The 27,232-nt window shown below is 54.7% G+C and overlaps 1 protein-coding gene across 6 annotated transcripts; it reads left to right on the plus strand.

The window, feature by feature from the left end:
- On the plus strand, positions 1 to 27,232 carry MIGA2 (mitoguardin 2). Of its 6 annotated transcripts, none has more exons than XM_082403091.1 (16): positions 1 to 112; positions 2,636 to 2,875; positions 3,748 to 3,958; positions 5,645 to 5,757; positions 6,695 to 6,812; positions 7,238 to 7,347; positions 11,540 to 11,657; positions 12,664 to 12,764; positions 13,367 to 13,482; positions 14,413 to 14,512; positions 14,666 to 14,752; positions 22,727 to 22,825; positions 23,087 to 23,221; positions 23,997 to 24,050; positions 25,018 to 25,134; positions 25,355 to 27,232. In XM_082403091.1, exons 2-16 carry the CDS (start codon positions 2,780 to 2,782, stop codon positions 25,559 to 25,561), a joined length of 1,782 nt encoding a protein of 593 aa, XP_082259217.1. In that variant the 5' UTR covers positions 1 to 112; positions 2,636 to 2,779; the 3' UTR covers positions 25,562 to 27,232. The 6 variants fall into 6 exon arrangements, with proteins under 6 accessions (XP_082259217.1, XP_082259219.1, XP_082259220.1 ...); XM_082403093.1 differs by having other exon boundaries at positions 14,440 to 14,512; XM_082403092.1 differs by lacking the exon at positions 1 to 112 and adding an exon at positions 158 to 179.

Raw genomic sequence — 27,232 nt, forward strand, 5'->3', positions numbered from 1 at the left:
TTGGCCAAAGAAAGGTTGGCCCTGCGTGAGGCCACGCCCCCCGTGGCCCCGAGGTTGGTTGCGCGGGCGCTGGGGAAGGAGACGCTGTCCTTCCGCAGCGATGGGATCCAGGGTGAGTGGCGGCGTTCCGGACTGAGCCCGCGTAGCAGGCGGGCGGCGCGGCAAGGTCCGGGACTGAGGTTTGCAGCGGGCGGGAGCCGTGCCTGAGCGGGGAACTGGGTAGGGTTGCAGGTGTCCCAGCTCAGCCGGACTAGAAGGGCCAGCGTTGGAAAGAGCAGGTACTCGGGCCGTGGGCGGCGCGAGAGGTGGAGCGGAAGGTACCCGGTCAGTGGGAAGATGCCCGGGCCTGGAACATTGCAGAGATCGGAGCAGGGGCGCAGGTACTGGACCCGCGCTGGGCAAGTACCGGGATGGAAGGAGCGGGTGCGCGGGCTGTGGAAGGCGGTGGCAGTGGGCACCTGGACGACCCTCAAGGATATTCCGGGGGTCGGGGCAAGAGAGGAGGAGGCCTGACCAGGGGATGCGCAAGGAATTGTCCGGGATGGAAAGAGCAGATTCTGAAGAAGGGGGTATTGCTGAGGTCCAGCGTGGGAGTGCTCAGTGCCGGTCCGGGTCAGACTGCTGAGGTGTCCCACCGGTGTGGAATGAACGGAGACTGGGCAGAGGGAACATTGCTGGGGTCAAGGCGGAATGAAGGGTGCTCAGGCTAGAGTCATTTACGGGGTGGTTCAGGGCAGGGGAGGAGGTGTCCGGGATGGAAAGCGTGGGCATCCAAGCTGAGAGGTTGTGAGTGCCCTGGTGGGGGTGGAATGAGGAGGTTACCAGCAAGGTTACAGGGCAGGAGAGGTGACTTTCCCAGGTGGGGACGACATTAGGAGTGTCCACGTGGTGGGGGACATTGCCATGGCCTTGTCATCACAGGGAAGAGGTGGAGGCTTCTCTCTTTCAGCCCTGGGTTGTGCCAGGAGGAAGGATGGGGTATGGTTGGGCTGGGTCTGGATCCATCCCTGGAGTGAAGCTGTCTTGGGATGGGTGTCATTACCTGGCACCTGCCACTCTTCCTCAGTCGGGGCAGCAGAGGCTGCTCTTGACTTTCCTGCAGGTAAATGCCAAGCCTTGGGGTCCCCCAGAGCTGAGGTCATATCCCAGCTTGGCCATTTACTCAGTGACCTCGGTAGGGTTGATTACCTTTTGGAGCCCCAGTTTCCTCATCATTGAGATAAGCAGTGCTTGCCTTAAGGGTTCTGTGAGTGACTAGACTTAAAACCCTCCATGGAGAGCCTGTTCCAAGCCTGGCCTGTTAAGTAAGTGCTTGGGAAATAGTAGCTGCTGAGCCTCTGATGTTCTTGTCTTCCCTCGTTCGTTCTGAGGCTTGGGCCAAGTTGGGGGTGGTGCTGAAAGAGCTGGCTTGTGACCACTGGAGGTCACATCGCTCAATTTGTAGCCTCCTGGCAGGATGTCCCCTACCCTTGACAACATGAGTTTCTTCAGCCCTAGAACATTTGTCTGCCTGCCGCTCTTACACACACACACACACACACACACACACACACACACAGCCCTAGAGCTACCTGATAGGATCATTCATCCTTCCCACTCACTGAGGATAAGCCGTTTCTTGTGCCAGTCCAGTGACTTTGGCCGCCGTCCCAGGTAGACAGGGTCCATCTGGCCTTCGTGTTCATTTCGTTTGAAGTCCCAGGAGACCTTGAAGGCATCCTTGGCCTTGGTGGTGGTGGTCGGGGAGCTCTCTGCAGGATCTTGGGGACTGGGTTATATGTGCTCAAGCCACTTATTCACTGGCCTTGGAATGGGCCGTGGGGTACTCTGGGGGTCTCAGAAGGCCCCAGGGGAAAGTTGCCCTTGTAGTCTGTAGTTCTGCTGAGGCTCCCACTTCCTGCTCCATGTCAGATTTGGCGAAAGGGTTGTGTTGAGCACAGAGTCAAAAGTCCGTTAGATCTTGGTCCAAGTCCTGACTCCACCTGGTACCAGCTGTGTGACTTTGGACTCCTGACTTAGCTTTTCTGAGCCTCAGTTTCCTCGTTGGAAATTGGCAGGGGTGTGGGAGGTAGATCGCATCTACTTCATAGAATTGTAATGATTCAATGAAATAATGTATGTAAGGAACTCTGCACAGAATACCCACATAAAGTGTAATAGCTGTTATTATTTGAGGAAATACCCTGCTGTTTTTGTAATACGTCCACAGGAAGTACAACATTCTTGGTTTTGTGGGAGGTGGAAAAGATGCAATGATTCTCACTCAGGGGCCTGACCCTTTAGAGGCCTAAGGTTTTTGCTTAGCACGTGGGCCATGGGTTTAAAAAGATTGAGAAAGTGTGGTAGAAAGCCCCAAGTTTGAGAGCGACCTCTCCATCTCCCAGGCTCTGGGTCCGCACTTGGGCCAGTGTGCCAGACACTGCCCTCTGCTCCTAGGGCTCAAGGTGGGCAGAAAGTCTGTGGGGCATTTGGCTACCTTCCTGCTGGCAGGTGCAGAAGGCGGGGGCCTGGTTCCAGGCCTCGCATTCCACGCGTGGGCTTTGCTCCCACCTCATCCCCCAGAGCACTCTTGTGTGTGTTCCTTTATGCTCACATGCACACACCCTTGTGGCTGACTTGGTCGTCTGTCTCTCAGCTCTGTGGAGGGACCTTCTGGTATGTGTGTCCCTGTCCTTTCGGGGCGTGGATGGTGCCCGGGACCCAGCCAGCAACCAGTTGAAGACGTTCTCCTTGGAAGCTCTCGGCCCCGAGGGCTCTCGCCTGGGGTGCCGATCCTGCCATGGCATTCCGGAGGACTGAAGGTGTGTCCATGATCCAGGCCCTGGCCATGACGGTGGCAGAGATCCCTGTGTTCCTTTACACGACGTTCGGGCAGGTAAAGACCGGGGCGGGTTGTGGTCCTGCCCTTTACCCCTCTGGTCCCTGAAGCACTGAGCCACTCCTCCCAGGGTCCCTCAGCATCCAGGAAAGTTGGGCCCTCGTGATTGCTGTCCCAGGCAATCCTCTTTGAGCAGAGTAAGGAGGACTGGGTTAGGAGTCTGGGGTCCCAAGCCCGGTCTCCACCCGAGGCCTATGTGGACTCTTGACCTCAGTTTCTCAGTTTATGAAAGAGGTCAGTAATGCCTGCGAACTTTAAATGTTTGTGGCTGACCAGTCCTCTTGACACTTCCTGAAGCTCTGCCCTGTGGGATGCAGCCTCACTCGAGGGGCTCCCAGTCCAGCAGGCAGAGTGAGGGTGGAGCAGGGGCGTGTACAGATGGACCATCGGGTAAAGTGAACGTCATCGTCTTTGAAGAGTGGAGAAGTGGGGTGGGCAGACCTGAGTTCCGTTTCTGCCTCTCTGTCACCTTAAGCATGTGTCCTAACCTGTGTGAGCTTCAGATGCCTCACCTGGAAAATGATGGGCATTCGCACAGGTAACACAGGTGAAATCCTGGTGCAGTAGCTGGCATAGGTGCTCAGTCACTGCAGCTGGTAGAATCCTGACCGATGGCGTTGGGGACACCTGCTGGACCCCAAAATAGGATCTCCTGGCCTTGTCATTTTGCCATCCCCCGTCCCCCTCTTTTACATCTCTGTGATCCAGGTTTCAGAGGCCAGGGCCCCCAACTCCCAGGGGGCTGCCTCTCGGTCATTCCTGGTCAGGAGGTATCCCCTGGGGGCCTGGTGCGTTCCCTGCGCCTCACGTGTTCCTCAGGGCAGCTCTCCCAGGGAGATGTAACTGGCTGCCTCCCTCTTTTCTCGCAGTCTGCCTTCTCCCAGCTGCGGTTGACACCAGGTCTGCGGAAGGTCCTCTTTGCCACGGCCCTGGGGACTGTGGCCTTGGCCCTGGCCGCCCACCAGCTGAAGAGGCGACGGCGGAAGAAGAAGCAGGTCGGCCCCGAGATGGGCGGCGAGCATCTGGGCACGGTGCCCCTCCCCATCCTCATGGCCAGGAAGGTCCCGTCACTGAAGAAAGGTAGGTGTGAGGTGGTGGGGAAGGGCCTGACCTGGAGTCGAGTCTCAGCTGGACCCCTATTAGCTGAGATCTTGGGCTAGTGACATCCTGTCTCCACGCTGAGTCCCTTTCACCTGGGAAGCAAGTCATTGTAAGGATTTGCTGGGTGATGTGGTGGCCGGATGCACATGTCATTGGAAGCGATGGTTCTCATTATCTGAGGACCCTTTGAGAGCACCGGGTCCAGAGTGGGCTGGTGGGGTGCAGCTCCTCCGTCCAGCGGTGGAAGTCCCCTGGCTCAGGAGCAGGAAGGGCCAGATGGTTCCTGAGCCTTTTGGTATTCTCACCATCCCCCTCTTTCTCTTTGCATACAGTCAGATTCACCCTTTTTTGAGTTTTGACAAACACTTACAGTCATACAGTCACTACCACAATCAAGAACTGTTGCTCTAAATCCCCCCAGGGCCCTTGGTCGTCAGCCCCTTTCCCCTTCCCCCAGCTCCTGGCAGCCACTGACCTGTTTTGTGTCTGCTGGTGTGGCTTTAAAAGCCTCTTATGGTCCCGTTAATCGTGTAACCCAGTAACCCAGTGTTTGCCATGTACAGATCGCTTTCCAAGGCAAGGAGTCCTCAAAGGCTCTCATGTTGGAAGAAACTTGTTTTAAGAAGCAAAATCTCCTTCTGTGACAATGACTTTTTTAAAAAATTTTATGTATTTAATTTATTTATTTTTGGCGGCGTTGGGTCTTTGTTGCTGCGCGCAGGCTTTCTCTAGTTGCGGCGAGCGGGGGCTACTCTTCGTTGCGGTGCACGGGCTTCTTATTGCGGTGGCTTCTCTTGTTGCGGAGCACAGGTTCTAGGCACGCGGGCTTCAGTAGTTTTGGCACGTGGGCTCCGTAGTTGTGGCTCGTGGGCTCTAGAGCGCAGGCTCAGTAGTTGTGGCACACCGGCTTAGTTGCTCCGCGGCATGTGGGATCTTCCTGGACCAGGGCTCGAACCCATGTCCCCTGCGTTGGCAAGAGGATTCTTAACCACTGCATCACCAGGGAAGCCCGACAATGACTTTTAATTATGAATTATTGCAAAAGGGAAGTTTTTGTCTTTTCAATTGGACAGAGAAGTTTGTAGACTAGTCTAGAACAAGACCACGAGACATGCTGGCACAGCTGTCTTCCCATTCTGCATTGGCCCCCCTGGAATCCTGGAGTCGTTTCTGGACTAACCTCTTGCTTGCCTACCCTGTACCAGCACCATCTCTGGTTCCACCTTATTTTGCCTTCCCTACTTTTCTCACTTAAAAAAACCAAACCAAAACAAAACTATGTATTTTGAAAAGTTGGTACCTCAAATCCTTTTTAGACGGAGGAGAATTCCAGATCAGTCAGTCAATCAACAACACAGGGGAAGCTGAGTCGGGAGGTAGAAGTGGCTGGGCCTCATTCTCAGGCTTAACCCAGCAGATCCAGGCCCCTCCGGGCCAGGCCCTGCGCCGCGTAACAGGGATGCGGAAGTGAGCAGGACAAGGGGCAAGGGCCCAGCCCTCTGCTGCGAGGTGCACGCCCTGGGGCTGCTCTGCTGTCACCCTGACTTAGAAGGTCAGGACAGACTCCCAGATGAGGAGGACGGGGAGAGGGGTCCGGAGCGGGCAACAGCCGTGCAAAGGCTGGGTGGGAAGCTGGCATGACCCCTCTCCTCCTGTTCCTCACAGGCTACTCCAGCCGGAGGGTCCAGAGCCCCAGTAGCAAGAGCAACGACACTCTGAGCGGCATCTCCTCCATCGAGCCCAGCAAGCACTCAGGCTCCTCCCACAGCTTGGCCTCGGTGAGGGTAGCAGGGTGCCCGTCACGGCCTTGGGGCTCCGGTCTCTGCCCTCGGGGGCTTATGGGCTGGTAGGAAGATGGGAGAAGAGGTTCCATCCATTCATTCGTTGGTTCATTCACTCATCCACCCGTGCAGACTTTCAGAGATTGTCCGTGATCGGGGTGTGCCGGGCATTGGTGAGGGAAAGGTGGATAAATGCGGAAGAGAAGCTTTGATCTCTTGGGGAAGATACTTACCCATGAAAGTGCATTCATTCATTCATTCATTCATTCATCAGACACTGAGCAAGCACCGGCTTTATGTCAGGGACTACTAGGTGCTGAAGATATAGAGATAAATAAGAAAAAGACAAGTTTATTTTCTCTTGGGGAACGGCTTTTGGCTCATTCACTCGTCTAGTTATTCATTCATCCAGCAAGCACTGAGCCCCAGCTCTGAGCCGGCCACTGCCCTGGGGACCCAGGCACGAGCAAGAGCTGGCTCTGCTCCCGCCTGGCAGGCGGGTGGCCGCTCGTGTGGGAGAGACGCGTGGGTGAGAGCCGGGCCCTGCCGGCCCGTATGTAATGGGTGCTCCTTGAGTCCTCCCTATCCCACTCGTAGTGGAGCCCCGGAGCAGGGAGGGGGTCATGCCTTTCGGGAGTGGGGCTCAGGGTGGGTTTCGTAGGAGGCTGCAGCTTCCTGGGCTGGGCATTGGCCTCAGTGTTTCCTCCTGCTTTGGCCATTTCTGTGACCCGTCCTCAGGCACTTGGAGTTGGCGGAAGCAGGCTGTGCCGAGGGCTCGGCCACTGCAGCCAGGGGCTGGTTTCAGGGATGGTATTGCAGAGGGCACGTGGCGTGTGGTGAGGGGCGGGGGGTGGGGGGAGGCTCAGGGGTCCTGCAAAGGGTCTGGGAAGGCCTCATCCCTTATTCTCGGGTTCTTGTGCTACTTGGCACCCAGATGGTAGTGGTGAACTCATCCAGCCCCGTGGCTGCATGCTCGGGGCCGTGGGACACCAGAGGGATGGAGGAGTCTGTGACCACCAGCAGCGGCAATGCTGAGAGCCTCTACATGCAAGGTACGGGCCAGGAGGCTGGCCTTGGGCACCCCCTGCCCACTGCCAGCCCCACCCCCGTGGCCGGGGCAGGGGAGCGGGGAGCGTGGCCTCCTCCCGGGAGCCTAGGCTGGGTTTTCTGGGTGCTGCTTGCAACCAGTTCCAAAACCACCCACCCCAGATCCCGGCTCAACGGATTCCAGCCATTTCTGGACTGGGGAGAGTCTCCAGGAACAGATCTGGTCTGAATGAAGACCTGCAAGCTGGCCAGCCCTGAAAAAGGGGTCGGGACCTGGTCCACACGGTCCTGGCTGTTCCCATCCTTCCGGGCTCTCCTGCCTCCTCGCTCTTCTGAGCCCCCTCTTGAGCGACGTGGTGGGGGGCACGGCTGCTCTCCCTCCGCTGGGGGCCTGACACCCTTCTCTCCCGTCTCCCCCGCCCACACTCAGGCATGGAGCTATTTGAGGAAGCCCTGCAGAAGTGGGAGCAGGCGCTGAGCGTGGGGCAGAGGGGGGACGGCCTCCGGAACCCCGAGACCGCTTCAGAGGCGCCGTCCGAGGTAGGCAGTCCTCCCCCGGGTCTTTCCTACCCCCAGCCACCGAGAAGGCTGGTGGTGTGGCTGGTGGGCGGCCACGCTTGGGAGGCGTCTAGCAGCGCCGCCTTCTGCCAGCCCATCATGTCCTCCTGGGTGGGAGTTTCCCCTTGACCAGGATGTTGACCCAGCTAAGTAAGAAAGTTCACGTAAGGTGCATTAGCCCATGCCTGGTACTTGGTAATTACTCAGTAAACCACACTGGTGATTACAGCCCGATCCTGACTACATAAAGAAAATATGAGGGGCTTCCCTGGTGACGCAGTGGTTAAGAATCCGCCTGCCAATGCAGGGGACACGGGTTCAAGTCCTGGTCCGGGAAGACCCCACATGCCGCGGAGCAACTAAGCCCATGTGCCGCAACTACTGAGCCTGCGCTCTAGAGCCCGTGCGCCACAACTACTGAGCCCGCGCGCCACAACTACTGAGCCTGCGCTCTAGAGCCCACGTTGCCGCAACTACTGAAGCCCGCGTGCCTAGAGCCTGCGCTCCGCAACAAGAGAAACCCCCACTCACCGCAGCTAGAGAAAGCCCGTGTGCAACAACGAAGACCCAACACAGACCAAAAAAAAAAAAAAGGGGGACTTCCCTGGTGGTCCAGTGGGTAAGACCCTACACTTCCACCGCAGGGGGCGTGGGTTTGATCATTGGTCGGGGAACTAAGATCCCGCATGCCCCTTGGCCAAAAAAAAAAACAAAAAAAAATACATTCTTGCAGGGCTGGAGGGAAATAGCCTGTGTTCATAGTTGAGTGGGTCACACAGCTTTTGTCTTGTCTTTTCTTTATATGGTTTTTTTTTTTTTTTGGCAAGTCCAAGCTTTCTATAAGTGAATATTTATCTCAATATCAGAAAAGAGAAATAAAGTGGAACAGCCAAAATAAAATTTTTTTTGTGCAAAGCACACCTATGTCCTAGGATGAATTGTTTTGTAATAGTTAAAAAAGATGAAAAACTGGAGACTGTTAAGTGCCCATCAGTAGGGGTCTGGAATACTAGGCAGCCTTTATGGTGGCGCAGTGGTTAAGAATCTGCCTGGTGGCGCAGTGGTTAAGAATACACCTGCCAACACAGGGGATACGGGTTCATGCCCTGGTCCAGGAAGATCCCACATGCCGCAGAGCAGCTAAGCCCGTGCGCCACAACTACTGAGCCTGCGCTCTAGAGCCCACAAGCCACAACTACTGAGCCCGTGTGCTGCAACTACTGAAGCCCGCAGGCCTAGAGCCCGTGCACTGCAACGAAGAGTAGCCCCCACTCGCTGCAACTAGAGAAAGCCCATGTGCAGCAACAAAGACCCAATGCAGCCCCCCACCCCCACAAAAAAAATAAATAAAATAAATAGAAAAAAAGGAGGGACTTCCCTGGCGGTCCAGTGGTTAAGACTCCGTGCTTCCAATGCAAGGGGTGGGGGTTCGATCCCTGGTCGGGGAACTAAGATCCCACAAGCCGTGCGGCGAGGCAAAGAAAAAAAAAGGCTGAAGGAAAACTGTATGGGCTGTTAGGTTGCTCTCTCCACTATATTAAGTGAAAAAAGCAAGATATACAATGTGTATAGTGACCCATGTGTACATTTTTTTCTGTTGAGATGTAGTTGATGTGTAGCATTATGTAAGTTACAGGTGTATAACATAGTGATTCATGACCCATGTGTACATTTTATTTATTTATTTTATTGAAGTATAGTTGGTTTACAATGTTGTGCTAATTTCTGCTGATGTGTACATTTTTAAAAAGACATCCATCCTTGCCTACATATGCCTGTTGGTAACTGCTGGTGTGTATGTGCACTTTTATTTCCCTCTGGACAGGTAACACAAGAGATTTTTTAAAAATATTTATTTATTTATTTATTTTTATATTTTTGGCTGCATCGGGTCTTAGTTGTGGCACGTGGGATCTTTTGTTGTGGCACTCGGGCTTCTCTCTAGTTGTGGCTCGAGGGCTCAGTAGTTGTGGCGTCGTGGGTTTAGTTGCCCCGCAGCATGTGGGATCTTAGTTCCCTGACCAGGGATTGAACCCGTGTCCCCTGCATTGGAAGGTGGATTCTTAACCACTGGACCACCAGGGAAGTCCCCACAGGAGATTGTTAACAGTGATCTATGAGGAGAGGGTCTGCAGGGAAAGGAGGAGAAGGCTTTTCTTGTACTTTTTTTGACTTTTTTTGTCGATCTTTTTTCTCATTCTGGGGGTTGTCTTTACACTTTCCTTTTTTTTTGGCCGCACCACATGGCTTGCAGGATCTTAGTTCCCCAACCAGGGATCGAACCCGTGCCCCCTGCAGTGGAAGCACAGAGTCCTAACCACTGGATGGCTATGGAATTTCCAGTCTTTTCACTTTCTTGAGGGTGTCCTTTGAAGGACAAAGGTTTTTAATTTTGATGAAGTTCAGTGTATCTAATTTTTCTTTTGTCACTTGTGTCGTATGTAAGAAACCATTCTCTAACCCAAGGTGGCTTCCCAGAGAAAGAGCTGGCAGATCTGCCAAAGCTACAAGGCTCTGCTGGCCACACTGAGTTGGGTTACTGAGCAAGATGGCCAGCAGGTCTGGGGTCCCATGGGCTCTGCCAGGCTCTAGCTGGGTGCGCTGGGCACATAACCTCCTTGAGTTTCCTCTGTGAAGTGGGGTCATGGCAGTCCCTGCCTCAAGGAAGCCCTGAGGCTGAACAGCGAGTTGCTGGTCCAGGGCTGGCGCTCAGTGAAAGGCAGCCGTTACAATCTTACTGTCCCCCTCTGAGTGCTTCTGCCTCTTTCTCCCAGTGGCCTGAGGCCCGAGTTGGCCCTTGTTTCCTCCCCAGGGTCTGGTTACGTGTACTTGCAGGATCTGGCAGCCTCTGTGGAAAACAGAGTCAGGCCTGCCTGTGCCTGGCCCCTTGGCCCAGAAGCTCCTGGGTTCAAAGGAGCAGTGCCCCCGTCTTCCCACACCCTGGTCTGGAGGCCAAGGGCAGCGAGGAGGTCACTGAGGCCACAGGCTGTGGTGCCAGGGGTGCGATGCCTTCCCAAGTGCACATGGTTAATAGGAACAGTGGGGTTGAACCCAGCTTCTTTCTGGGCTCCTAACTGCCCTCTGATTATAATAGCCAACACTTACTGGCCATCACCATGGGCCAGTCTTGTAGGAAGTACTTTATATGCCTTATTTCATTCACGTTTTCCCGAAAATCCTAGGAAGTAGGTTCTCTTACCTCAGTTGACAGATAAGAAAATCGAGGCTCAGAATGAGGGAGTTATTTACTCAAGGTCACGCAGCTCGGAACTGGTGGTGCCAAGGTCTGGACCAGGTCTGCTCGGGTCTAGAGCAGCGCTGTTCAGTAGGAGACCATGTATCTTATTTAAAATTTTCTGGAGACCACGTTAAAAAGCAAAAGGAAATGGGTGAAATGACTTTTTAAATTTTATTTATTTATTTTTGGCTGCGTTGGGTCTTCATTGCTGTGCGCGGGCTTTCTCTAGTTGCAGCGAGCAGGGGCTAATCTTCGTTGTGGTGCACAGGCTTCTTATTGCGGTGGCTTCTCTTGTTGCAGAGCACGGGCTCTAGGCGCGCGGGCTTCAGTAGTTGTGGCACGTGGGCTCAGTAGTTGTGGCTCACAGGCTCTAGAGCGCAGGCTCAGTAGTTGTGGCTCGCGGGCTCTAGAGCGCAGGCTCAGTAGTTGTGGCGCACGGGCTTCGTTGCTCTGCGGCATGTGGGATCTTCCTGGACCAGGGTTCGAACACGTGTCCCCTGCATTGGCAGGTGAATTCTCAACCACTGCGCCACCAGGGAAGCCCTGAAATGACTTTTAATAATATATTTTCTATAATCTAGTATATCCAAAATATTATCATTTCAACATGTAATCAAGATGAAAACTCACTGAGGTATTTCACGTTCTTGTAGTCTTGGGGTTTTTTTTGCGGGGGGATACTAAGTGTTTGAAATTGGTGTGTATTTATGCTTATGGCCCATGTCAGGTGGGACTGGCCGAGTTTCAGGTGTGCACGGGCCGTGCGTTGCTGGCGGCTCCTGTGTGGGGCAGCTCAGTCCAGACCTACGCTTGCTGCTGGGCCTCAGAGCTGTCCCCTGTTTCCCCGGGGGCTGGGGCCCCATCATGGAGAAGGAAGGGGCCGTTGGCGTGGGGAGCTTGGGAGGCCTGCGTTGACCGTCATTGTTTTACCCACAGCCAGAGTCACAGCGAAGGGAGTTTGCGGAGAAGCTGGAGTCCCTGCTGCACCGGGCCTACCACCTGCAGGAGGAGTTCGGGTCCACCTTCCCGGCCGACAACATGCTGCTGGACCTCGGTGAGCGGGGCCGGGGCGCAGGATCCCCAGGGCCCATGACCTCATCCGATCAGTGCCTCCCTGCACAGACGAGGAAACTGAGGCCCCACAGGCAGGAACCGAGTTGGAATGAGGCCCCGGGAGTCCCTGGCTGGTGTGCCTTGCCCCATCCCCTTGGGAGCAGGCCTTGGGGCTTGTATGTCAACATCTCCCCTGCCGGCTGTTCCAGGTGTTTGGTTTGAGCCCTATTCTGTGGGCACCGGGTGGGCGGAGGGGTGGCTCACGTGGAGATTAGCCCGAAGCCAGCCACGGGGCTGAGAACACACATGTCGTTGCCCTCCCCATTGAGGTCAAGGGGCGTGACATCACTGAGATGGAGTGAAGTTATTCAGCCAAACAGCCAATGTTCTCCTAGTGCCTGCTGCGTGCCAGACCCTGTGTGGTGACTGTGACCCCCCCAGGGCCCTTCCCTGGGTGCTGTCAGCCCCCGGGGGGGAACATCAGACTCCTGAGTGTCGGGCTCCCTGGCTCTACCAGTGGTGAAATGGGCCCAGTGAGGGCTGGCCAGGGTGACACATCTTCCACTTCTGTCCCCGCCAGAGGAGTCCCACTTCCTCTGGCCTCCCCGTGTGACAGAGAAGGCTGGTGGGGCATTCAGGGCTGTGAACCTTTCCTAAGTCCCCTTGAGTGTCCAGACCCCCTCGCCCTTGAGCGGGTGGGGATGGAAGTGCTGAGTGAGTGGCCCTTTGGCATCAGAGGCTGTTTCAGCTTGTCAGAGAGGGGGAGCAACTTGCCCAGGGCCACACAGCATAGCACAGCCTGCCCTCAGAGCTCAGGGCCCACAGGCCTCAGGGTCAGGCGGTGTGGACGTGGCAGGTCCCCTGACGTGAGCACAGAAAATAGGAGCTTTGCCACCATCAGCGTCATTCGTCCAGAATCGGGTGTTGGGAGGCTTGGTGTACATTTAGCTCGAAGCTCGGTGATTTCAGGAGTCTCAGCTCAGCCCCTCCCTTCCCTCTCTGCCCAGAGCGGACCCTCATGCTGCCCCTGACCGAGGGCTCGCTGCATCTGCGGGCGGACCATGAGAACAGCCTGACCTCGGAGGATTCCTTCTTCTCCGCCACTGAGGTGACGCGGGTCGGGGGGTGGCTGCGGGGAGAGGGGTGAAGGCCAGGGCTCCTGCGCGGCTCCTTGGCGGGCGAGCTCTGGGTTGTGGGAAAGTGAAGGCATTTCCTCTGATGGGAGCAGAATCTGGAGGTCGCAGAGAGCTGCTCCCCGGGGGACTCTTCAGTGTTGCTGGAATGGGGAAGCCTGAGAAACCAGGGGTCGTATGTCCTATGAGTGAGGGCAGGGGTCCCCATCCCCAGCGGCTCCAGCCCACGCTGGCCTCTCCCTTCTCCAGACCCGAGTGCTCATTGCTTCGTTAGTTTCCTGCCATGGCCACGTGTGCCAGGCGGCTGTCCTTTCCTGGGATGGGAGGACACGGGTGTGTGTGTCCAGTAGATGGTCCCTTTGGGAAGTGCACCCGGTGATGGGGATGCTGAGAGCCAGAGTCGGAGTCAAACCCTGGCCTCTGCCCTCGGCCAGCATTCCCACTGACGTTCCCTCTGAAGCGTTGGCCCCTAGGGCGTACTCTGCCGGAAGTCCCCTGGGCAGGTGCCCTTGACCCACCCCAAGGCTCCGCCCCCACCCACCAATGCTGCTGACACGGGCTTCCACCCTCCCCCCAGCTCTTTGAGCCCCTGCAGGTCGGAGATTACCCGAGCCCACTCTCCAGGCCTGCCGCCGCCTACGAGGAGGCCCTGCAGCTGGTGAAGGAGGGCAGAGTGCCCTGCCGGACCCTCAGGTGAGCATGGGGGGAAGGAGGCAGGTGTGGGGGGGCTGCCCCCCTGGAGGAGGCTGGGGCAGCCAGCAGGGCTTGGTGGGGACCCAGCTGAGCCAGGCTGAGGGTGGGGTGGTCTGGCCGTGGCTCCTGCTCCAGCTTCGGAGACCCTAGGATGGCCCCGGTACAAGACAGGCAGGTCTAGGGTTGACGATCACAGTAACTAATTAATATAAGTAATTAAAATAACAATCATTCGTACCTCTTCTAAGTTCTCAGAGGGGTCCACTCACGGAAGCGCGGTGGGCGCTGTCCCTAAGCCCTGTGTTCTGACACATGCCTTTAAGGAGCCGTCCAGAAGCCAGGCTTTGGAGACAGACAGACCCGGGTTCTCTCCAGGTCTTGCTACTTTGTAGCGTGTGGCCCTGGACAAGTCTCCTGACTTCTCTTAGCCTCAGTCTTCTCCTGTGTGGTATATTTAGGGCTCTTATCCACCTTAAATTAATTGTTCTGTATGATGGTCATGACTCCCAGATTTAAGTATGTGTGTTTAAAGTTCACTGACTGAAAATGGTCAAAAGCCCCAGCTGAAGCCTTGGAGATTTGGATAAAGTGCCCAGATCAGGGCACCCCTAGCTGCCCCAGAAAGCCCTGCCCTGGCCTTGGGAGGAATTTGGCCGTTTTGGTCCTGTGCTAGAGAGGGTCCTTTGCTGGTTGGGGCCTAAAGGAGGCCGAGGTCAGCCCGACCCCCAGTGACCACACCTGCCAGGGGCGCCCAGTGCCATCAAGGCAGCCTGTCCTCAGGGAGCATCCTGTCAGCCCCTTCCTTGGGTTTGGGGGAAACTGAGGCCTAGAGGGGGGCAGCCACCTGCCCGAGGTCACACTACCAGGTGGAGGCAGGGCCACCCAGGGCTCCACCCTGACCCCACGGGGGTGTCGCTGGCTGGGACCCAGGTGCTGTGACTCTGCGCTTCCCCTCAGGACAGAACTGCTGGGCTGCTACAGTGACCAGGACTTTCTGGCCAAGCTGCATTGTGTGCGGCAAGCCTTTGAGGTGGGTGCGGTCCGGGGCGCGTTGCGGGGATGGGGGCAGTCAAGGGGGCTCCTCTGCGCGGATGGCCACCCGCCCAGCCCACGGTGCTGCCCTGTCCACGGCTTTGGGGGGCCGCCAGCCTGTCAGCTCACCCCCTCCCTCCTCACTCCCTAGGGCCTCCTGGAGGACAAGAGTCACCAGTTTTTCTTCGGGCAGGTTGGCCGGCAGATGGTGACGGGCCTGATGACCAAGGCTGAGAAGGTAGCAGGGTGTGGGGGCTCTCTTTTCGGCTCTTCTTCCCCCTGCGTTGTTTGTTTTTCTGTTTTTTTTAATCTTTCTAACTTTTATTTAGTTCTGTTAAAAAAAAGAAAAAAGAAAAGAAAAAACCCAATCTAAAATCGAGCTGACGAGCTCTGACTTCATCCTGCAGGCCGTAGGAGAGCAGGGAAGAGTTGGGTTTTTTTTGCTCCCTGTGCTAATTCTGAAAAATCTGGATCTGTCTTGCCTCTTATTTCTGATTACATGACACAGTTTTACAAAGTTCACCGATTATGAGATGCAAACCATACAAGGTCTCCGGGAACCCCACTTGCCAGGGGGAACCACTGCGCACGATCTGATATATGTTCCTCCTACTCGGTTCCATAGACTAATCTTTGAATATTGTAATTTAACTTCCAAAGCTTGGTTTGTGTTCTACGGGCTGTTCTGCAGCTTTATTTTGTTCCGTAAGAGTCCATCTCGTCCATCTTTCCTTGTCAGTAGATGGACCAGTTGTGTCGTATTCTGTCGGGCGGGTCGGCTCTGGTTAATCTGGTGCTCCCAGGGACGGACATTTGGGTAGTGTCTGACTTTTCCAGTATCACAGACACCGCTATTATACTCAGTCTGTTTATAATCAGATCTCTTTAGGAACCTGTGGGATTTTCTGTGGGGCAAAGCCCAGCTGTGGCAAGGCCGCGTCTTGGGCACAGACGTTTCGAAGGCTGGCAGATCTTGCCAGTTTACCCTCCGAAATGCCTTAACAACTTGAGCCCCTGCCAGCAGTATAAGGCTGTGTCTCCTTACATCTTGGCTGATACTGGATATCAGTACAGGCATACCTCGTTTCATTGTGTGTGTTTTGGCTTTATTGTGCTTTGCAGTTTTTTACAAATTGAAGGTTTGTGGCAACCCTGTGTTGAGTAGGTCTGTTGGTGCCATTTTTCCAACAGCATTGGCTCACTTCATGTCTCTGTCACATTCGGGTAATTCTCGCCATTTTTCAAACTTTTTTATCATTATTGTATTTGTTATGGTGATCAGTGATCTTTGATGTTACCGTTGTAATTTTTTTTTTAATTTATTTTTATTGGAGTATGGTTGCTTTACAGTGTTGTGTTAGCCTCCACTGCACAACAAAATGAATCAGCCATACACATACAGATAACCCCTCCCTTTTGGACTTCCCTCCCATTTAGGTCACCACAGTGCCTTAGGTAGAGTTCCCTGTGCTATACAGTATGTTCCCATCAGTTGTCTATTTTATACATAGTATCAATAATGTATATGTGTCAATCCCAGTCTCCCAATTCCTCCCACCCCACCCCTTTCCCCCTTGGTATCCGTACATTTGTTCTCTACATCTGTGTCTCTATTTCTGCTTTGCAAATAAGATCATCTATACCATTTTTCTAGATTCCACATATTTGCATTATTGTATGATATTTGCTTTTCTCTTTCTGACTTACTTCACTCTGTATGACACTCTCTAGGTCCATCCACGTCCATTGTAATTGTTTTGGGGTGCCACAAACCGCACCCATATAAGACAGCGAACTTAATCAATAAATGTTGGGTGTGTTCTGACTGCTCCACCGACTGGCTCTCCCCTGTCTCTCTCCCTCTCCTTGGCCTCCTATTCCCTGAGACACCACAGTATTGAAATTAGGCCAATTCATAACACTACAATGACCTCTAAGTTTTCAAATAAAAGGAAGAGTCGCATGTCTCTCACTTTAAATCAAAAGCTAGAAATGGTTAAGCTTAGTGAGGAGGGCATGTTGAAAGCTGAGACAGGCCAAAAGCTAGGCCTCTTGTGCCAAACAGTTAGCCAAGCTGTGAACGCAGAGGAAAAGTTTTGAAGGGGATTAAGTGAACACATGACAGTGAACATGAATGATAAGAAGGCAAAACAGCCTTATTGCTGATACAGAGAAAGTTCTAGTGGTCTGGATAGAAGATCAAACCAGCCACAACATTCCCTTAAACCAAAGCCTAATCCAGAGCAAGGCCCTAACTCTCTTCAATTCTGGGAAGGCTGAGAGAGACGAGGAAACTGCAGAAGGAAAGTTTGAAGCTGACAGAGGTTGGCTCGTGAGGTTTAAGGAAAGAAGCCATCTCATAACATAAAAGTACAAGGTGAAACAGTTAAGTGTGGATGAATTAATGAAGGTACTACACTAAACACATCTTCAATGTAGACGAAATAGCCTTCTATTGGAAGAAGATGTCATCTAGGACTTTCATTACTCGAGTGGAGAAGTCAATGCCTGGCTTCAAAAGACAGCCTGACTCTCTTGTTAGGGGCTAATGCAGATAGCGACTTGAAATTGAAGCCAGTGCTCATTGGCCATTCCCAAAATCCTAGGGCCCTTAAGAATTATGCTAAATCAACCCTGACTGTGCTCTATAAATGGAACAGCAAAACCTGGATGAGAGCACATCTGTTTACAACATGGTTCACTGTTGAGACCTACTGCTCAGAAAAAAAGATTCCTTTTAAAATATTACTGCTCGTTGACAATGCACCTGGTCACCCAAGGTGGATGGAGATGTACAACGAGATTCATGCTTTCATGCCTGCTAACACAACATCCGTTCTGCAGCCCATGGATCAAAGAATCATTTTCGACTTTCAAGTCTTATTATTTAAGAAATACCTTTTGTAAGGTTATAGCTGCCATAGATAGTGATTCTTGTGGTGGATCTGGGCAGAGTAAATTGAAAACTTTCTGGAAAGGAGTCACCATTTCAGATGCCATTAAGAACACTTGTGACTAGTGGGAAGAAGTCAAAATATCGACATTAGCGAGAGTTTGGAAGAAGTTGATTTCAGCCCTCCTGGATGACTTTGAGGGGTTCAGGACTTCAGTGGAGGAAGTAACTGCATGTGTGGTGGAAATAGCAGGAGAACTAGAATGAGAAGTGGAGCCTGAAGATGTGACTGAATTGCTGCAACCTCATGATAAAACTTGAATGGATGAGGAGTTGCTTCTTATGGATGAGCAAAGAAAGTGGTTTTCTCAAGATGGAATCTACTCCTGGTGAAGATGCTGTGAAGATTGTTGAAATGACAACAAAGGGTTTAGAATATTACGTACACATAGTTGATGAAGCAGCAACAGGGTTTGAGAGGATTGACTCCAATTTTGAAAGAAGTTCTGTGGGTAAAATGCTATCAAACAGCATTGCATGCTACAGAGAAATCGTTTGTGAAAGGAAGAGTCAGTAGATGCGGCAAACGTCATTGTTGTCTTTTTCTTTTTTTTAAATTAATTAATTAATTAATTAATTTTTGGGTTTGCATTGGGTGTTCATTGCTGTGCACGGGCTTTTCTCTAGTTGTGAGCGGGGGCTACTCTTCATTGCAGTGTGCCGGCTTCTCATTGCGGTGGCTTCTCTCGTTGCAGAGCACGGGCTCTAGGTGCGCGGGCTTCAGTAGTTGTGGCACACGGGCTCAGTAGTTGTGCCTTGCGGGCTCTAGATCGGAGGCTCAGTAGTTGTGGCGCACGGGCTTAGTTGCTCCGCGGCATGTGGGATCCTCCCGCACCAGGGCTCGAACCCGTGTCCCCTGCATTGGCAGGCGGATTCTTTTTTTTTTTTTTTTTAATAAATTATTTTATTTATTTATTTTTGGCTGCGTTGGGTCTTTGTTGCTGCGTGCAGGCTTTTCTCTAGTTGCGTTGAGCGGGGGCTACTCTTCGTTGCGGTGCACGGGCTTCTCATGGCAGTGGCTGCTCTTGTTGCAGAGCACGGGCTCTAGGTGCGCAGGCTTCAGTAGTTGTGGCTCATGGGCTTAGTTGCTCCGCGGCATGTGGGATCTTCCCGGCCCAGGGCTCAAACCCGTGTCCCCTGCATCGGCAGGCGGATTCTTAACCACTGCGCCAGCAGGGAAGCCCCACTGTTGTCTTATTTTAAGAAATTGCCGCAGCCATCCCAGCCTTCAGCAACTACCACCCTGATCAGTCAGCAGCCATCAACATTGAGGCAGGACGTTCCACCAACACAAAGGTTATGACTCACCAATGGCTCAGATGATGGTTAGTGTTTTTTGGCAATAAAACATTTTGGAATTAAGGTATGTACATTGTCTTATTAGACATAATGCTATTGCGCACTTAATACACTACAGTATAGTATAAACATAACGTTTATACACACTGGGAAACCAAAAAAATTCATGCATCTCGCTTTATTGAGATATTCACTGTGTTGGGGTGGTCTGGAACCAGACCTGCAGTATCAGCGAGGTCTGCTTGTAATTTTTTTTTTTTAATATTTATTTATATATTTATTTATTTATTTGGTTGTGCCGGGTCTTAGTTGCGGCAGGCGAACTCCTTAGTTGCGGCTCCAGGGCTCCTTAGTTGCAGCTCCAGGGCTCCTTAGTTGTGGCATGTGAATTCTTAGTTGCGGCATGCGAATTCTTAGTTGCGGCATGCACGTGGGATCTAGTTCCCTGATCGGGGATTGAACCTGGACCCCCTGCATTGGGAGCGTGGAGTCTTAACCACTGCACCACCAGGGAAGTCCCTGTAATCTTTTTAATCTTTGTTTCATCCATTGCTTTATGTTTCTTGGATTATTAACAAGGTTGCATACATTCTCATGTTTATTTGGCCGCTTATGTTTCTTTGGTTTTTTTGATGGGTTTGAGCAAAGCTCTTGAACCCGCCTCTCTCCTCTGAGTCCTTCCTCCTCATGGCTGGGGGTAATGTGAGGTAATGGTTCTGAAGTGTCACCTCTGACACGTCACCCAACTGTTTAAAACCCTCCCTCGCTCCCACTGCCCTTGGTGTAAAGACCAAGCTCTGCTCTGTGGCCTCAGGGCTTCTGGTGCTCACAGACTTCCTCCCTGATCTGGCCTCTGCAGATGCTGGTCGCTCGGCACCTGGAACACTGCTCCTCAACTCTCTTTGTTGTCGTTAGTTACTTTGTTGTAAAATAAACACATAAGAGTATCAAAACATAGGATTTGGACTTCCCTGGTGGCGCAGTGGTTAAGAATCTGCCTGCCAACGCAGGGCACACGGGTTTGAGCCCTGGTCTGAGAAGATCCCACATGCCGCAGAGCAACTAAACCTGTGCTCCACAACTACTGAAGCCTGTGCGCCTAGAGCCCATGCTCCGCGACAAGAGAAGCCACCGCCATGAGAAGCCTGCACACCGCAACGAAGAGCAGCCCTCGCTTGCTGCAACTAGAGAAAGCCCGTGCGCAGCAACGAGGACCCAACGCAGCCAAAAATAAATAAATTTTTTTAAAAAAGTAGGATTTAATGAATGGAAAGATGAACCCCTGTGTACCAGACCCAAGGGTAGAAGGTGGAACACATACCAGTATCCTGAAGTCCCTGTCCCACTCCCTCCTTCTCTTCCTTGGTCACCTGCCTTCTGAGTCCCAGCTCTTTCCCCAGGAGAACTTCACCTGACTTGTCCCCTGGGTCCCGAGAGCCCTTGGGCTCATCCTGCCCAGTATGGCCCCATCACCCTGCATCCTCCTCATTGCTACGAGGGCCAGAAGCCCCGCTCTCCTGGCACAGGTGTGTGCCCAGCCCAGGGCCTGGCACAGGGCAGCTGCTCCATAAACGTGAATACTGTTGGCTCTCCGTACCCATGGGTTCCACATCCACAGGTTCTGCATCTGTGGGTCCAACCAACCTCATTGAAAATACTAAAAAAAAAAAAAAAAATCCAGAAAATTCCAAAAAGCAAAACTTGGATTTGCCATGCACCAGCAAATTATTTATTTAGCATTTACATTGTACTAGGTGTTATAAGTAATCTAGAGATGATTTAAGGTGCAGAGGAGGATGTGCTTAGGTTATATGCAAATACTGTGCCCTTTTATATAAGGGACTTGAGTGTCTAGATTTTGGTATGTGCAGGGGTCCTGGACCTAATCTTTTGCAGATTCTGAGGGACAACTCATTATCCTCCCAGCAGCTGCCATTTACCGAGCAGCACAGCGAACCTGGTGCTTCACTCACATTTCTTCACCTCCGGTAGCTCATTTGATCCTGATGTCTCCATCTGCTCGGCCGAAAAGGAAACTGAGCCTGGGGAGGTAGAGGGGCTTGCCCCGGTCACTAAGCAAGGTTAGGGTGGAGCCGGGATTTGAACCCCAGTCAGCCTGAGCCCAGCCATGCCCTTAGCCTGTTCTTTGTGGCCTCCCCAGGAGGGTGAAAGGACGAACAAGTGAAGAAGGGCAAGTGAGGCTACAGCATGGGCTTTAGGTACGCAGGCTTCAGTAGTTGTGGCGTGTGGGCTCAGTCATTGTGGCTCGAAGCCTCAGTAGTTGTGGCTCAGGGGCTCTAGAGCGCAGGCTCAGTAGTTGTGGCATACAGGCGTAGTTGCTCTGTGGCATGTCATGTGGGATCTTCCCGGACCAGGGATTGAACCCCTGTCCCCTGCATTGGCAGGTGGATTCTTAACTGCTGCGCCACCAGGGAAGTCCTTGGCTTGATTTTGATTAAGAAATCAAGAAGAGGCTCGGCTTGAGCGCCAGACCCCACTCCCAGCCCTGGACTGAGCGGTAACTGACAGCCCTGTCAGGTTTTTCCAGGCAGCAGAGCTGGGGTGGCCTCTGTCTGGGAAGACGCCAGCCCCTGCACACACCCAGGCTCTGGAATTGTGGAATCAGGCCGCCTCCTTGCTATGCCTGGGGCCAGACGTGAAGCCTCTCCAAGCCTCAGTCCCCTACTGTGTCAATGGGCGTGTCCTGGGGACATCATGAGCTGATGCCAGCGGCCATCAAAAGTGTCAGCAAGGGCCAGCCCTCATCTTCAGCTTCGTTGTCAACTTTTACATATGAGGAAACTGAAGCTCGGGGAGGTTAAGGCACAGCCCAGGATCATCCTAGCAAATTCTCTTTAAGACTTAATGAAAATAGTTTAAAAAAAGATTGTAAAAATGGGAGTTCCCTGGCGGCCTAGTGGTTAGGATTCCAGCCTTTCAGTGCCATGGCCCGGGTTCAATGCCCGGTCGGGGAACTAAGATCCTGCAAGCCGTGTGGCATGGCAAAAAAAAAAAAAAAAGAAAGAAAAGATTATAAAAATGACTCATGCTAATTGTAGAAAAAACTAAGATGATGCAAAAAGAAAGAAAAATTGTCCCCAACGCCACCCTGTTCACATTTTGGTGAACATCCATCCAATGCCCCCTCTGCCTGTGGTTCTTATAAATGGCATCAACCTGCCCCTGCTGCTCTGTGTCCGTTCCACTCTGCCAGGCTCTTGGGCACATCACTGATCTGAAGCCTCAGGATTCATATCTGTAAAGTGGGCACAATACTGGACCATCCCTCATAGGACTGTATGAATAAAAGAGTTGATCCACATTAGATCAGCCCTGGCATGTACTAGCTTTCCACGTCTGTGAATTACATCTGTGTCTGCAAACTGTGTCATAAGCCCCAGCTAAGCCTCGCAGTCCCAGAGAGTGAAGAATTCCTCCTGTGTGCTGACCATCTCCGTTCCTGGCAGCATTAGTCCTATACACTATTTATTGCCTGATTGTGTTACATGAACGAGCTCATTGACTCCCCCAGAGTAGCCCCAAGTGTGGGGCTGTAGCTTCTCCCGTTTCACCAGTGAGGCCGATGATTGCGGAGATCTGAATCTTTGGCGGCTGGCTCGACCTCACACCCTAGCGCATCCTTCCAAAGTGAGCTCCTTCTGTGGCATGTGCACATCTTCTGGAAGGCGGTCGGCGCTCAGTAACGAGCTGGTGTGAGACATCGCTGGGCGCCCCTGGTGTTGCATCCCTCCGGGACCTGCCCTGGGCGCTGCAGAGGTGTGTGGAGGCGGGCACAGGACACTTCCTGCCCCATTCTCTCCATGACTGCTACTCAGGGATTGGCCTTGGCCCAGCCTTGGTGTGTCCCTCATGCACAGGCCAGCTTGCCCCTGTGGGTCTAGTCCAGCTGCGTCTTGGGGCCTCTCCCACGGCCAAAACAGGCTCTGCTTGTCCCCCCAGAGCCCCAAAGGCTTCCTGGAGAGCTACGAGGAGATGCTGAGCTACGCCCTGCGGCCGGAGACCTGGGCCACCACGCGGCTGGAGCTGGAGGGCCGAGGGGTGAGTTGTTTGCACTGAGCCTCGGTGTCCTGGGGTCCCCCGCACCTGAGCTCCTTGAGCCAGGTGGAGGTGCCTGTAGGAGCTCTGCTTTGATTCCGAGGCTCTGAGATGGCCCCATGGCTGCTAGAAGCCCCCATTCCTGCCCTGCCTGCCCCAGGCCCCTCCTCACACCGCCTGGTGTGCCTGCTCAGCCCGGTGTTCCCACCCAGCCCCTACACACCCTTCCCCGCTCTGCCCTCAGAGCACTGCTGCCCCCCGCAGGTGGTGTGCATGAGCTTCTTCGACATCGTGCTGGACTTCATCCTCATGGACGCCTTCGAGGACCTGGAAAACCCCCCGTCCTCGGTGCTCGCCGTCCTGAGGAACCGCTGGCTGTCGGACAGCTTCAAGGAGACGGTGGGTGGCCGCCCCGCTCCCAGACCCCACGCGTGCGCCTGGACCCCACGTCCCTCCGTCCCTGGCTTTGGGCACCAAGGCTGGCTCTGCACCCATCACGGGGCGGTCACGCCCCTGGGATGCTGCCCGCCGCTGTGACCCACGGCTGCTGGGCACGCCAGTCTCCTGCCCTGGAGAACTTCCCCCAGATCCCCTTGCTCTCCTCTGGCCAGTGTAGCGCGGAGGGACGTGCACTTCCCTCCTGCACTGTGGTCTCACTTAGGCAGTCTACTCATTTCTGGGCTGCCATTCACTCTGTTCCATTTGAATGCATTAAATAAGTTAAAATACGGGGGAAAAAAGAAAAAAGAGGTACAGCAGGAGAGCATTGAGCACAGGGCCCCTGCAGGGCGGCCGTGCTGTGTGCCGTGGGGGTGGTCTGGAGAGGGGTGGGGCTGGTCTTTTATAGGCGGTAACCATGGATCCCCACAGTCACTGAGTGAGGTGGGGCTGCTGAGTCATGGCCATTTTACAGGGGAGGAACCTGAGGCCCAGAGAAGACTGCTGGCCAGTCCAGGGAGCTGCCCATAAAGGGTGAGAGTCAGGATTCAGATTTAGGTGCGCCTGACTCCTAATTGAGGGCAGGGAGACGACAGAGCTCAGACAGCCGTCCCCACCTCCCTGCTTGGGGTGGGATGAGCTGGGGGTAAGGGCCTGGTCCTGGACTGGGGGTGGCTACCGGCTGCCGGCCCGGCCTGTTAGTCTGACCCCCCGGGGGTTCCCATCTTTGATTTAGGCCCTGGCCACTGCTTGCTGGTCTGTCCTGAAAGCCAAGAGGAGGCTGCTGATGGTAAGTGAGCTGACAGGGCCCCTGGGGAGCGCCACGCGGGGGCCTTGGGTGTGGTGCCCAGCTCAGCTGACTCCATTTGGCGTGTGCTGGACCCTGGTCTAGGGGCAGGACGTGTGGGGTGGGCAGAGGAATGGGGCTCGTGCAGGGAGGTCTTACTGAGCCCCCAGGCCCTGCTGCACCTTTTGGCCTTGGTCACAGCACCGGCCACCTGTCCTGCCATTACCACTCCCTTGACCAGGAGGGCCTCAAAGGCACACGTAGATCTGTTTCATCTTCCCACCCAGGGCCCAGCGCAGAGCAGGCCACTGTGAAATGTCAAAGGAATCAAAAGCGGGGAAAGGGCGTCTTCAGAGGGAGGAAGGGCACGTGTAGAGCAGTGGTGGTTGGCTTGGTGGAGGCACCCAGGCGGGGCAGGTTGCTGCCGGGGGCAGGCAGAGCCTCCCTCCCGCCCATCGCCCATCGGGCTGCATTATCTGCTCTCCCAGGCGGCGACTGGCTGCACTGTCCGGGCTGCTGCGATCCACTGTTCCCCTCTGCCAGCCCGGCTCTGCTGCCCAGCTGATACCAGCTGCCACTGCCACGTGCTCTGGGCACTTCCTGTGCTGAGCGCACCCCGGGCCCCTCGTGCAGCCCTCACCACAGCCCCGAGGTTGCCCCTATTCTGCAGAGGTGAAAACCAGGGCTTCGAAAGCCCCAGTCATGGGAATTCCCTGGTGGTCCAGTGGTTAGGACTCGGCACTTTCACTGCTGGGGCCTGGGTTCAATCCCTAGTCGGGGAACTAAGATCCTGCAAGCTGCATGGCGTGGCCAAAAAAACCAAAAAGCCCCAGTCACTTGCCCGGCACCACCTAGCAAGGACAGTAATGAGCCGGGCCTCCCTCTGAAGCCCCGGCTCTTAGTACGACCCCAGGGCCTGGCTGCCTCACCCTGCCTGGGTCCCGGCCCTCAGCCTTGCCACCCTCCACAGGTGCCTGATGGCTTCATCTCCCATTTCTACTCCGTATCGGAGCACGTTAGCCCCGTCCTAGCCTTCGGCTTCCTCGGACCCAAGCCTCAGCTCTCTGAAGTCTGTGCTTTCTTTAAGGTAAACAGGGAGCTCGCTGTCTGAGAGCTTGTGCTTCTCCTTCCACTGGGAGCCTGACCCGGGTGGGTCCAGAGGAAGCCCCGGGAAGGCAGGAGCCGAGGACAGAAGGGGCTGGGTCAGGGCTCCAGTGGTGAAGGAGGAGGCTTTGGGTGGCCCGGAGGACCTCAGCGCCGGGGAGCAGGGGCCCCGGCCCAGGTCCAACACCCGCCCTCTCCCCCAGCACCAGATCGTGCAGTACCTGAGGGACATGTTCGACCTGGACAACGTGCGCTACACATCGGTGCCGGCGCTGGCGGACGACATCCTCCAGCTGTCCCGGCGCCGCAGCGAGATCCTGCTCGGCTACCTGGGGGTGCCGGTGGCCAGCAGCATTGGCCTGAACGGTGTGCTGCCCCGAGAGAACGGGCCCCCAGAGGAGCTGCAGTAGTGGTGGGTGTGGACCTGGGAGGGGTGGCTGGCTGGTCCTCATTCACGTGGGTGATGGCAGAGAGAAGGCCTTGGGGGTGGCATTGGAGGCCTGGGTGTCTAGCCGTCAGCAGTGGCAGAGCCCAGGCCATGGTGGCCAAGGGTGCTCGCCCCTGACCTCGCCCCCACCCCAACCTCCATCACCTGGGAATTCCCGAGGCCCAGGGGATAAACTTCCTCGGAGCGGCGTGGAGCCCCGAGGGGCCCGCCTCAGCTGTTCATGGGAAAGCAGAGGCTGGACCAGTGGCCAGTGGGGCCTGAGGCGTTGTGAGGAGAATCAGGACAGGCAGAGATGATGCCCCGGGGGTGGGTGCCCAAAACCTCCCGCCACCCCGGGGCTGCTGAGTGGGGCTGGGAGGGTGGAGATGAAAGAGGGGGTGGCCGGGCTCTGCGGCAAAGGAACCTGGGCTGGACAGTCTCAGATCCAGGCATCTGCCCGGCCAGTCCTGACGGCCCGCTGCCACCCGAGAGAATGTGCTGCTCCAGAGATGGAGGGTAGGAGCCACAGAGTGTGGCCGGGGGGCACCTTGGTGGGCGGCGGGCCTGGGCCATCCAGAGGCGGGCCCGCTTTCCTTGCGCTCACGTCAGGGCGGGGACCAGGCCCTTGGACAAACCCAAGCACTGAACCGGGACACCATCCTTAGGCATACCCTGCCTAAGACTGTCATTTCTCCTCCCACCTACCTCTGCCACCACCAAAGACGGAGGAGGTGGGGCTGGTCCCCTCGCCCCTGCCCCGCCCTCTGTGAGCCCGGAACTCCCTGGCTGGTGCTAGGCACTGAGCTGGAGGCACTGACCCGGGGTGCCCAGGGGCCACATCAGGGGAGGTTAGAGGATGTAGGCGGCTGGACCAGCATCAGGACAAGAAACTTGCCCGGCACTTTGCCTTCAACTCGATGACAAACGCTCTCAAGCCGTGTAGCGGTGCACAGCCCGCCTCCCCGCTGGTCCTGCAGAGGAAGGCCGGCCGGCATTTGTAGACGCACTTCTCTTACAGTGTTTTCACCTGAGGTGGGCTGTTTTATTTATTGCCTTAACACTTTATTTTGAGGTCTGCCCCTTTCCAGGTGGAGAGGCCTACAAGACAAACAGACTCCTGGTTCTCCACACTCTGGAGTTGGGACTGGCTCAGACGGGGCGGGGGGGTGGGGCACCCTCCCCTGAATGGCAAAGGGGGGCGGGGGGTGGTCTGGCCCTTGGGGGCGGGAAGGAGGGGGGATGGGAGAGGGCCCACTATCTCTGAGCCCAGTCCCTCCCCCACGTGGTCCCTCCTGCCCCCCAGACTGTAAGACCGCTGTGCACTAACCGTGCTTCTGGCTCCAAACCCACTTCTCTGGAGTCGCTGCCCTGGACAGAGCAGCCACCTGGGTGGGAAGGACCTGGGCAGCCCCCTCATCCTGACATTCCGTTCATTTGCACTTCCCCGCGCTGTGAATGTAATCTTGGGCCTGGGCCCCGCCGGCTGCTCTGATTTGCTCCCGAATCACAGAGAAGTGGCATTTTCATTTTGTCTTTGTTTACACGTCCATGCACTGCCTCTGGCACTTGATTTGTTGCAGCTTCCCACTTTTGTATGGTAGGGCGTGTGCACATCGACTCTGAGTCAAATAAATGATTTAATGATTTCCTTCCA

The sequence above is a fragment of the Balaenoptera borealis genome, assembly GCF_965194805.1.
Source record: "Balaenoptera borealis genome assembly, chromosome: 8".
NCBI lineage: Eukaryota > Metazoa > Chordata > Mammalia > Artiodactyla > Balaenopteridae > Balaenoptera > Balaenoptera borealis.